At 39.2% G+C, this 12,291-nt stretch overlaps 1 protein-coding gene across 2 annotated transcripts in view; it reads right to left on the bottom strand.

The window, feature by feature from the left end:
- Positions 1–12,291, bottom strand: part of PAFAH1B1 (platelet activating factor acetylhydrolase 1b regulatory subunit 1) — a 59,759-nt gene that overhangs the window by 9,019 nt on the left and 38,449 nt on the right. For both annotated transcript variants that reach the window (XM_054008788.1, XM_054008789.1), the window contains exons 4-7: positions 8,962–9,036; positions 7,585–7,791; positions 4,576–4,744; positions 289–391 (exon numbers count right to left, since the gene is read on the bottom strand). In XM_054008788.1, the coding sequence (XP_053864763.1) occupies positions 289–391; positions 4,576–4,744; positions 7,585–7,791; positions 8,962–9,036 (554 nt within the window). The remainder of the gene's footprint in view (positions 1–288; positions 392–4,575; positions 4,745–7,584; positions 7,792–8,961; positions 9,037–12,291) is intronic.

Raw genomic sequence — 12,291 nt, 5'->3', positions numbered from 1 at the left:
GTAGTTATAAAGGTTCAGTAATTGTGGCTCAAAACTATATTGAGCCAGAATAATCTATTGATTATATTTCTGTAGTAGACCAAAGCTCACAAGGAGGGGAATCAATATGTGGTTACTGGATCTTTGGGGCCCGGTCACTTAGGAAAAATCCTTTAGCAGCCAGTCTCAAGGCACAGAAGCCAAAGGGTATGTTGTGATGATATTCAAGCTATATATGGTACACTTCTTACAAAGGGTACACAGTGTTTCCTTTCGGTATGGATGCTTTTTAACCAGAACTATACTTACCCTGTTTGAACTTCCCACATTTTGATGGTTTTATCCCTTGAGGCAGAGACTATGTGATCTCCATTGGGCATGATGGCTACTGAAGAAACATTATGATCATGACCTAAAAACAAATCAAGCTTGTATTAAGTGGTGCTCTGACACACACTATTACAATGCATAAGCAATCCAATGTTCAATTCTCTGGAGAAATTAAACTACGATGTACTACACATTTTATGGGAGAATCTTAATACAGAAGCTTATGGGGGTATTTTATGAGCTAAGTAATATTTCAATGCATCTGCACTAGCATGTCAAGTGTTTCTGTGTGGCAATGTTTGGGCATTAAAATATTAGCCTCACTCCCTTTTGCAATTACTTTTACATACATGGTGTGCATTACAGGGTAACCACTGTTTACAATAAATTCTGCAAATATGACACAGCAACACCATGTTTCTTGGAAAGAAAACTTTGAAGGAAAATAACTCAGGTTTTCACCAAGTGGGCAAGAACAAGACCTAAATGAAAATCCTCATTCAGGGGCTTAACACAATTTTAAAGATTAAACATTTCAAGAGTGCCTTACTGTAGGCATTAGTTATAGTACAATAACTGCAACATTGAGAGCAACATAACTGATGATCTCTCCTCCTATTATCTAGTGACTTAAGGAATGGGATCAGGATGGGTCAGAAAAAAATCAGTTCTGGTCCTTGCTCTTCCAGATTCACGGTGACCTTGGATATGTAGTTTCACCACTTGGCTTCATTTATCCCCATCTATAAAAGAGAGGATACTACCATCCATCCCACGGGTGTTGAGGATTAATGAATGTGTTTTGGGTCAAGAGATAATATTTCAAACATCTGAATAAAAGCGTTAATGAATGGAAAGCATTAGTAAATTTTGCTGAAATAATTTTAACAAATCTCCTCTAGAAAAAGTGTGTGTATTGTTTTGACAAGTCCAATAAATTTTTTTTTGACCATATCAACAATTATATTTGTCCACTCATGTAGAGGTTCTTAAACATTTAAGATAATGCAAAATAACTTAAAAAAATACTGCCTCCAGTTAAGATGTTGGGGCAGAAGTTAATATTTCTAAAGCTTTGGGTACAATGATTTGAATAATCTCAGGGCAACAGTTTAAGAGTATTAATTTAAGCAACCTCCTGTGTAAATATGAAATTCTAGTATTCCCCCAAAATTAGGTTACTAACAAGGAGGTTTTAGTGGTATGCAAGACATTTATTCATAGGTATCTGGTAAATGCATAAACAGGAAGACTCACTGAAAAAAGTAAATCTTGCAGAATTTAAACTCCCACTAAAAAAAAAAGTTAACCATTTCAGTAGATATCAAAAGAGTCAGAGGAATGCTAGTTTTTAGCAGATTTTCTGTACTTCATACTGCTCCATCAAAGTGATATCCATTTCAATGGTCATTTTAAAAAAGGAAAAAAGGAAAAAAGTTCAAAACAATGAAATTATGAAGTATGGAGTGAAGCCATTTCGCCCATACCCATGTTAACTGAAAAAACATGGTTTACAAAAAACAAATACCCTATATGCTGGACATATGTACAGAGGTTCTGAAATACTGCAGTAACCAAGGATCATTAGCATAGCAAGGGAAAAAAAAAAAAAAAAAAAAAAAAAGAGAGGCACCACCACAGATGACATGTACTTTCTGTGGCACACTTAAGGTGAATACAGCCCCCATTCACCTACTGCTAAATGACTCAGTGATGCTTAAAGAGCAGCAGATGCTTCACTGAAGACTCTGGGCACGAGAACATAAGAACGGTCATACTGGGTCAGACCAAAGGTTCATCTAGCCCAGTATGCGGTCTTCCAACAGTGGCCAATGCCAGGTGCCCCAGAGGGAATGAACAGAACAGGTAATCATCAAGTGATCCATCCTCCATCGCCCATTCCCAGCTTCTGGCAAACAGAGGCTAGGGAAAACATTCCTGCCTAATAGTCAATGATGGACCCTCCATGAACTTTAGTTCTTTTTTAGTTATAGTCTTGGCCTTCACAACATCCTCTGGCAAGGAGTTCCACAGGTTGACTATGTTGTGTGAAAAAAATACTTCAGTTTGTTTTAAACTTGTTGCCTATTAATTTAATTTGGTGACCCCTAGTTCTTGTTATGAGGAGTAAATGACACTTCCTCATTTACTTTCTCCACACCAGTCATGATTTTATAGACCTCTATCATATCCCTCCTTACTCGTCTTTTTTCCAAGCTGAAAAGTCCCAGTCTTATTAATCTCTCCTCACATGGCAGCCGTTCCATGCCCCTAATCATTTTTGTTGCCCTTTTCTGAACCTTTTCCAATTCCAATACATCGTTTTTGAGATGGGGCCACCACATCTGCACACAGTATTCAAGATGTGGGCGTACCACGGATTTATATAGAGGCAATAGGATATTTTTTCGTATTATCTATCCCTTTCTTAATGATTCCCAACATCCTGTTCGTTTTTTTGACTGCCGCTGCACACTGAGTAGATGTTTTCAGAGAACTATCTACAATGACTCCAACATCTCTTTCTTGAATGGTAACAGCTAATAGACCCCATCATTTTATATGTCCAGTTGGGATTATGTTTTCCAATGTTCATTACTTTGCATTTATCAACATTGAATTTAATCTATCATTTTGTTACCATCTCTCAGATTTGAGAGATCCTTTGTAGCTCTTGGCAATCTGCCTGGGACTTAACTATCTTGAGTAGTTTTGTATATCTGCAAATTTTGCCACCTCACTGTTTACCCCTTTTTCCAGATCATTTATGAATATGTTAAATAGGACTGGGCCCAATATAGACCCCTGGGGGGACACCACTATTTACCTCTCCATTCTGAAAACTGATCATTTATTCCTAACCTTTGTTTCCTATCTTTTAACCAGTTACCAATCCATGAGAGGACCTTCCCTCTTATCCCATGACTGTTTACTTAAGAACCTTTGGTGAGGGACCTTGTCAAAGGCTTTCTGAAAATCTAAATAAGTTATATCCACTGGATCCCCCTTGTCCACTCCACATGCTTGTTGGCCCCCTCAAAGAATTCTAGTAGATTGGTGAGGCACGATTTCCCTTTACAAAAACCATGTTGACTCTTCCCCTAATTATGGTCATCTGTGTGTCTGAATTTTGTTCTTTACTATAGTTTCAACCAGTTTGCTCTGTACTGAAGTCAGGCTTACCGGCCTGTAATTGCCGGGATCACCTCTGGAGCCCTTTTTAAAGACAGCAGGTGGGCAGTTAATTCTCTCTCCTCTTGTTATTTAGTAGACTTTTCAATACAAACTTTGTTTCTTTAAAAAAAGATTATCAAATCCTGCTGATCACTCATTTCTAATACAAATTAACTATATCACAAAACAATTATCCTGAGATGATGCAGCGGCATATGAATACTTTTGTTCAGAACTTTCTGAAGACTGCAAGGGTGGCCTTCATATTCTCCATCCCACACCCACAACCCATCACCTCCACCATGTGCCTTTGTAACCTTGAATTCAGTGAGCCTGGAGGTTTTTCACTTTCCTCTGCACCACGGGGCACAGATCACTTAGTGTAAACCCATATGTAAAGAGTGAATTCTCTGTAACTGGAAGTCTTTAAATCATGATTTCAGGACTTCAGTAACTTAGCTTAGGGATCTATTACAGGAGTGGGTGGGTGAGGTTCTGTGGCCTGCAGTGTGCAGGAGGATCATGATGGTCCCTTCTGAGCCATGCTATGGCTCCTGAAATTCTGACCGATTGGGAATGTGTTCATCCACCATTGTACAAGGAACCCACAATTTACATACACAATTTATAGACCAAGAGCGGGAAGCATGTTAATTCAAAACAAGAAAATGTGGAACAAGAGATTCCCATAAAAGGTAGATTCAATATACCAAGCAAAATAGTAAAAACCACTTTTATTCTTCCCACATGTACCTCGCTATTTTTTATACCCCCATTCTCTTGTGGGATGGTCCCATTTTCTATTGAACTCTGGACACAGCAAGTACTAAAGCCATCCATCTGCTGTTTCACTGAAACCACCACTACAGATATTTTATTTCCAGTACATCTCTCACACAGCAGATTAGAGTTGCATTTTCAATTAGCGATGGGACATAATACACAGTTATGTACAAGGCACTCCAAAGGTTAAAGAGAACTCTTTTTGGTATTCTGATTATATATCCGTTCTCACACCAGCAGTTTTCTGGATCAACAAAATAAAAAATTGATTTCTCTTCATCTTATAGATCACTAAGTCAGTCTCCTTACCATGCATGGTTCTGATGCAATCAAAGCCCTGGAAATCCCATAGCTTAATGGTCATATCAGCAGAACAGGAGGCCAAGAGTTTGCCACTGTGGTCAAAAGATATATCCTGCACAGAGTCTGTATGTCCCTTAAGGGTTCGTTCAAAATCGCCTGTCTCATAATCCCACACCTGACAAGTGAACAGAAAATTCGTTAACACCAGCTTATCACTCTTCATGTTCTTCAGCTTTACATTTGCACCCCACAGGCTAGTCTGGCACCTTGTTCGATAATTAACTTGAGCAGGAGACAAAGGAAAACTGTCCTAGAAAAGCCAAGCAGTGGAGGAAAATAAGATGTGCTATATTTATATGGTTTAGTTACTTTTAAGTTAATTATATTTAGAGAATAGGTGCACTTCCCAGATTTCAAAATAAATTAATGTAAATAGTCTCCTCTACAATGTGAATAGGAAAAGAGTTTGCTGCATCCCTGAAAAGTCTTGATACAATTTACCTTTAAAAAAAAAAAAAAGAAAGAAAAAGATCACGCAAGTGAGTAAAATTTTAATTAGGTAGAAGAGTGTGTGTGTGTACATATATATGCATGCAGAGTCCTCTTCTCTTCCACCTGTTTCCCACCCACTTCCACAAACCCTTTCCAGTGTTCTTCCCTTACACCCTACCCCTTTCTAAGCATCAGTGTGCCGCTAGTAATTATGTGATGCTAAGGGGCCATATGATCAGCACTCCCTACTGGAAAATAGTGTATGAACTCTGCAATATGCAGCATTTCGGTCAGGTTAGGGAAGAAGATCTGAGGTCACTTCCAAAATTTAATATTAAGTAAACAGACTCTTGCATCAGCCAGGACACTAGTCAATAGAAATATGAAACATATTTGTGGTAAATATGGAGCTAATTAAGAGGTGAAAATGAAGTATTCACACTATTACTTGCCAATACTCTAATAATTAACCATGAACATAAACCTGCTTCACTCTAAAAGAAACAAGCTACTACAGATGTTAATTTCTTTAATGCCATTGGCCTCATCACAATCCAACTGAGGATTAACTAAATTAAGAGTTTCACTTTATAACATTTAGAAGCATGAAAACATCTGTGATTCTAAAATCTTTAGCCTTATTTAATACTGCAAATAAAATGAGAGGTGATTCTGGTCACAGCTATTGTAAGGATTCATTTCTGATGTGATCTGGTTTCTAAGGTGGCAACGCATAATTAAAATAGCCATGGTTTATGCTGGACCTACAAAATGTATGGTTTATAATCTGTCTAGCTCTCCACCATCACTTCAGCATTACTCGATGTGTTAATAAGTGATAATGCCTGTTTAGAAAAATGACAGATGGTACTAAATAGTTTGAATTAAAGAACAGCACCCACCAGAGAAATTTCTTCTAATAGAAGAGAGTGAAGGATACAGAAGAGTTTATGAAAAAAAGTTTCCAGTAACATTTAACAAAGGCATGTAAGAATGTCACTAAACAGTTTTAGCTGACCTTGTTAGAGAAATAATTCCCTCCCCCCGCAGGAACGGCATGCCTTAGAGCCTGGAATTGTAGGCTCTGCTAGAAGACGGGACCTTGTGTGTGTGGGGGGGGGGGGGGGGGGAAGGAGGGAGGAGGAGAATGCGCTGATAGAGTGGTAATAAGCTAAATGAAACAGTAACAAGTACACCTACCACTACGTATCTACCAGACTAATTAATTATTACAGAGGGACAGACACTATGCTGTTCTGACTCACTGCCTAAGGTGGTTCAAAGGAACCGAGTGGCAGTTGGGAGTCGTTGTGCACTTTATGCTCGGGGGGAGGAGTGTCGTGAGGGCATGCAGGGTGCATATACAACTCCTGCAGACACTGCTGGTGAAAATGTTCTAAACTCTTGTGCTGGGCAAATGGACACCATAAGTAGAAATCTACACATGCAATAACTCGAAGAATGACATTATAATTGGTTAAAAGTTGATGCAAAATGATTTCAATTTAATCTTCGTTGTATCCTCCATTATGACTGGTTGCTCAATATTTCCTTTTAATATTTGTTACCCAATCTCTTGAAGTCAGTATGACACATACAATCATTTCCAAAGCAGCATCAGCTCCATGGTAGTTTTCATGCAAGCATAAATTTGAATTAATCCCCAAGCAAATGCTCAAGGAGAAGGTCCTCATGGACTGTAGCCAAGTGGAAGTACTCGTTTTCATTCCATGAATAAATCAGTTACACAAATATTTCTTTATAATTAGGACACTAAATGGACAAAGTACATGGCTACCACAAGAGTCCCCTATGGGTGGATTAACATCTGCAACAAGGGCTACAAAGATCTTAATAAAAATCATATTAGAAGTACTGGAAGACTAAACCTGTTTACACACACACCCACCCACACCCCACACACACACTTCCCAAGAATGTTTTAAGGAGACTATTTTGAAAACCAGCATCAACTGGTGGCTGAGTATTACATAAGTAGAAGATATCAATCCTTTACACTAAAAAGTAGTGGGGGAGGGAGAGAGGAAACATTAAAGTTTGGTGTTTATTTAAAATTTTAGCCTGCAAAGAAGTCATTATTTGATGAATCTTCTGAAATAGTCTTTTCTCTCTCTCTCTCTCTCAACATCTCATTACTCTTAACCCAATCAAACACTTCTATATTCCACATCAACTGCCTTAATCTTTGGCTACTCTCCTGCCACAAGAGTGTTTATCCTTTAATCTTCTGCCCGGTCCCTAAATCCATACTTGTGGTCTCAACAGCTTTCAAATATTTCTTCTGACCCAAGAGAAACCCCCAAAGATGACTTGAAGGCATCAGCCTAAAATCTGCTGAATACCACCACACAACAGACTATGATCAATTTCTTAAATTATAAGGGGACTATGAAAGTAGGTAAATCTTGGATCAGGATTGCATGTGTCTAGGTGGCATACATCCCTCATTATCTCAAACTGATTTGCTTAGCCCATCGTATAACTGTCTATAGAAGCATTTACCTTTATTGTGGCATCCTCTGAAGCAGAGACCATAACACTGAAAACTGGGTGGAAAATTACTCGTGTGACAGGACTCCTATGTCCACTCAATGCATACTTCTCTGGAGGACGAGGGATCCATTCTTTAGGGTCTCGTTTCTGACCAAGAGGTCCACCTGATGTGAATTCTTCCTTTGCTTCATTTAGCTTAGATTCTAATTCCATCACCTGAGAGTTATGGAGTTTAAAAAAAGATCAATTGTTTCTACAATCTTCTACAGCAAGATTTAGCTAATCTGCCCTGGTTATTAACAAAGCTAAATTTTCCGGATGACTTTGGATCTAGAATATTTTGCTTCTCTCTTAGGTGGAGAGCAAGTTACTGACCTCCAATAGCTCTGACCATCCCTAAAATACAATGGAACAAGTTTCCTTGTAAAAGAGTCTGAGTAACACTTGATTTGAACACAACATTTTCCCCAGAGCTTTTATGTGACAAGGGGACTAATATGCAAAGTCATTTAGATCTACCATACTGGAAAGTTCACTACTTCAAACTGGTTGAAAATAACTTTTCCAGTTACTGAATTTTGTGAACAGTCTTTTGGCAAAAGGTAATTTTGTCAGAGGTAATTTTACTACTAAAAATGCTTACACACCCCCAGGACCCTGGTCAAAGACAATTTTGGGATTTACATATCAAGTGTGTATACAGAATATCCAAGGGCAAAAAAATATTAAAAGCTCAGTAAAATCCTGCAACGTTTACCACTACATTTGGTAGCCTCTGCTGTTAACATGCTATGATTTTTGATACTTTTAATACACTATATACCTATGGATGCTCTATTAAGCACATACAGTTTTGTATTGTGTGTTTGTATTAGAGTAAGAGCCACTTACTCTAATGCATCAGAACTAAAGGCTTCACTGCAAAGGAAGAGATAAAGAGGACTAGCAGCAGAGCTTTTGCTTTCTTCCCTGCTAAGGAAGCTTTTTGGGGACAACTACTCAGCCTTTGCATTTCCAAAAAGCCTTGGGGCACTCTTTCCCTCTCACCATCTTCACAAAGTGCAACAGAAATCCATGAGATGAAGCAAAGAGTCATATCAGAGAAGCCACTATAGAAGAAGAGTTAATATTTTTGCTGGAGATGAAGTGGATAGTAGAAAACACATTTCAAGGCTAAATATTCTGCTTGTTGGATACTGTTACCTTCCCTGTTCTGCCTCCAAAAATACTTTTAGGAGAACATTTAATAAGCCCACACTTCCTTTGAATGCATATAACAGTTTCTCTTCAATTTCAGTCCACCGAATACCGTTAATAATTTGCTTTAAAAGCTGATTACTCATTGTAAAATTGTATAATATGAAAAACTCAAATCCCCCCCTTTACCTTCTTTTGTAATCTTATAACGGATGTCCATTTTTTCTCCAAAAGTCCAGCATACTTCTTATCTAGCTCTTCATTCTGAAACAGTAATTCAAGAAGTTGTTATAATGTACTTGTTAAGAGACAAGCCAAAACAAGCCATAATGTTTTCAAGAATGTCTAAACATTCAAATTAAGTAATTTGTGGGAGGAAAGAAGAGGAATCAGTTGATTTTTAATCAACTTAATTCAGTCACCATATGGACATCTTGATTTTTAATTAATTTATTTATTTTTAAAGACTAACAACATAAATACTTTGGCGATCTACTTTGGTTACAAAGTAACAGTGATGTTTAGCCAAAGATTTTCTGTGAATCAAATCCACAAACCCAAAGTCTCAGTCATCCACATTATTTTATTCTGGCCATTAAAACCCCCCGCTATTTCTAGGACTCATGAGAGCCTCTCACATGAGTATTACTACTGGGGGAATTCTGTACCACTGAGTGCGCACCGAATTCATGTTCCCCGCAGATTTTTTTGCTTCCCTGCAGATGATGGATGAATAGCTGAGAAAACCCTACTTGCAATTTGTCTGATTATCTTTCCCACCAACCCCCATAAATTAGAAAAGGCAAGATAGGAAGGGATGTGTTGATTGTGTGGACTGGAGAGTAAGTGTGACCTGGCGATAATTAGGTTTTTGTAGTTACCTAACCTTTTGATCAATCAAAAACTGACGGACCTGTAGGTACAACAACCAAGGAAATATGCTACCATTATGTTTGCACGCATAATCAGCTAACTTAAGACATCTGCTGCACTGCTTAAAAATTTACAAGCAGTTGACAGAAAGCAGGCTTGCATACATAGGCTATGGTGGTTTTTTCTTATTTTTAGCTGATGAATACAACCCCATCTTTGTTGAAAGGCCTTCACATCATACCAATCATGGGGTTCAATCCAAACAGTGATGGGAATAATTTTAGGCATTTCAATAATCTCTCAAACTATATGGCTAAAGCAGAAATAAAGATTTAAATCCTCTATTTCACTATGTCTAAAAAGGTATTTCAAGGCCCTTTAAAGGCAATTTTAAGTCTTTGTAGTGTTCACAGTGGCTCATAAGTGTTCCTTCTCTCAAAACAGGAATACACTGGTAACACTGATTTAAAGGTTTCTAAAGATCTTAGTAGTGCAAGAACACTGCTACATCTGAGGCCTCCTTGAGATTCATCCCAAGGGCTGGATGTGCTCATAGACATGTAGGTCAGGAAGGGACTGACAGGTCATCCAGTTCAGTCCTCTGTACTGAGGCAGGACTAAGTGTTATCTAGAGTTTAGACCATCCCTGACAAGTGTTTGTCTAGCCTATTCTTAAAACCTCCAATGGCAGATTCCACAATGTCTCCAAGTCATTTGTTCCAGTTCCTAGCTACCTTTACAGTTAGTAAGTTCTCTATTGTGTAACTTAAATCTCCCTTGCTGCAATTTAAGCAGATTACTTCTTGCCCTGTTCATTTGGGGGATTCTACCTTACTCTCTAAAAAACAAACACAAAACAAAAGAAAACCCCACGGATAACTACTGGGCTCAGAAATGGACCTTTCCTCTTCCCATTTCTTTTCTCCAACTCTAGGCTTTTCCCTGCACAGTGAACCCTTCTCCAACCTCTCCTCAGAGAAAAAAATCTGAGATTGAAGTGTGAAGTTTCATTATGTCTACTGCACCTAGATGAAAAGCCCTCACATTTCCTGTAGTATCCCAGATGCTGAGTTTTCTAAATCTTTGACCTTACCCAATAAGTTCAGAAAGGATAACAGCTTCCGGTCTCAAATCATGCTTCCAGAGGCCACTACAGTTTGATCCCTGAAAGCTTTGCCCACTATGAGAAATCCAGCTTCTGGCAAGACACATACTCCTTTTTCCTTTCTTTTGGAAATGCAAATACACAGTTGCCAGAGCGTCCATCCTAATGGGGAAGGGTTTGTCTCACTTGCTGGTGAACTGATCTTAAGGCTCTATTTCATCTGGATGTATCTAGGAAGACAGGTATCATATCCCATCATGCAGCCTGACAGCTGTAGTGATGGTTTGACCTTGGGGAGTTTGCAAAGGCTATCCCTACAAGATGACAACTAGAGACTCCTATCATCTCTGGAACAATCTTATGAAGGTTGATGACGACACTCAAACCCTTGGAATTCCAATAGCTTTTGCGTTTGATGTCTAGAGAGTGTGTTCTTGCCCAGTGCATTAGTTCTGTGTAGTCAAGCTGCAGACGCTGAAGTGCTAACCTCAACTTGAGTATTCTGGGACAGTGACTTGACAGGCCACAAAAATGGCTATCGATACAGAGACAGAACTGGGTGCTGAACAAAGGGTCAGTGATGGAGCTGTTGCTGAGCTGAAGTTAGCTTGCTGTAACTAATTAAGAATCGCTAAGAATTAGGTACTGTTTTTCTAGATGCAAGGGATGGGGGTCAGACAAGCCAGTTGTCCAAACAGAAGAGGGAGAACTTATGACAGGCTACCTACTAATACAAGACCTTTGGAAGAGAGCAGATGTCAGCCCGAAGGGGGGAGGGGAAGGATGGGAACAAAAGTAAACTAGGGAGAAACTTGACAGGAAACACGAGTGTGGAGATATGTACTTTAACTATGCAGACATTCATAGAAGTTTCTAGGTTCCACTGCTCCAATTATGGAGTTAATGCTTGCCATCTTATAGTTTGTAAGGGTATGTCTTCAATACCCGCCGGATCAGTGGGTAGTAATCGATCCCCGAACACGCTCCCCGTTCACTCCGGAACTCCTCTAGAGCGAGAGGCAGTAGCAGAGTGGACGGGGGAGCTGCGGCCGTCGATCCTGCGCCGTGAGGACCCGAGGTAAATCGATCTAAGATACTTCGACTTCAGCTACGCTATTCCCGTAGCTGAAGTTGCGTATCTTAGATCGATTCCCCCCCACTTCCTCCCCAGTGTAGGCCAGCCCTAAGCGATGAAAGTTCAAATCTAAATACATGTTCCCTAACATTAGGAAAATGCAGCAGCAAATATGCTGCAGAATCTGGAGGAGTTTTGTGGACTGCTCCGATACTGATGAGCTGACCAGCTGCTATCAGATAAGTCTTCTTCTAATGGAAGAAATGTTCCCAGAGGGGTGGGGAAAGAGAATCTAATTACACACAATAACTAGTTGAAGGTGGAAAATGCAGTTTGTTGAAACTGATGAAAGCTAACAAGCCTTCCCCCTTTTAAAAACTCCAATGAAGACTGGGTACCAGGTCAAAATCTCATCTGTTCAGTTTGCCACAGGATGAGTTTTAACTTGATCCCTTAGAGCTGCAAG

Source organism: Malaclemys terrapin, chromosome 18 (genome assembly GCF_027887155.1).
Source record: "Malaclemys terrapin pileata isolate rMalTer1 chromosome 18, rMalTer1.hap1, whole genome shotgun sequence".
Taxonomy (NCBI): Eukaryota; Metazoa; Chordata; order Testudines; family Emydidae; genus Malaclemys; species Malaclemys terrapin.
Note: the sequence above shows the minus strand (reverse complement) of the source record. Positions and strands in the feature narration are given on the sequence as shown.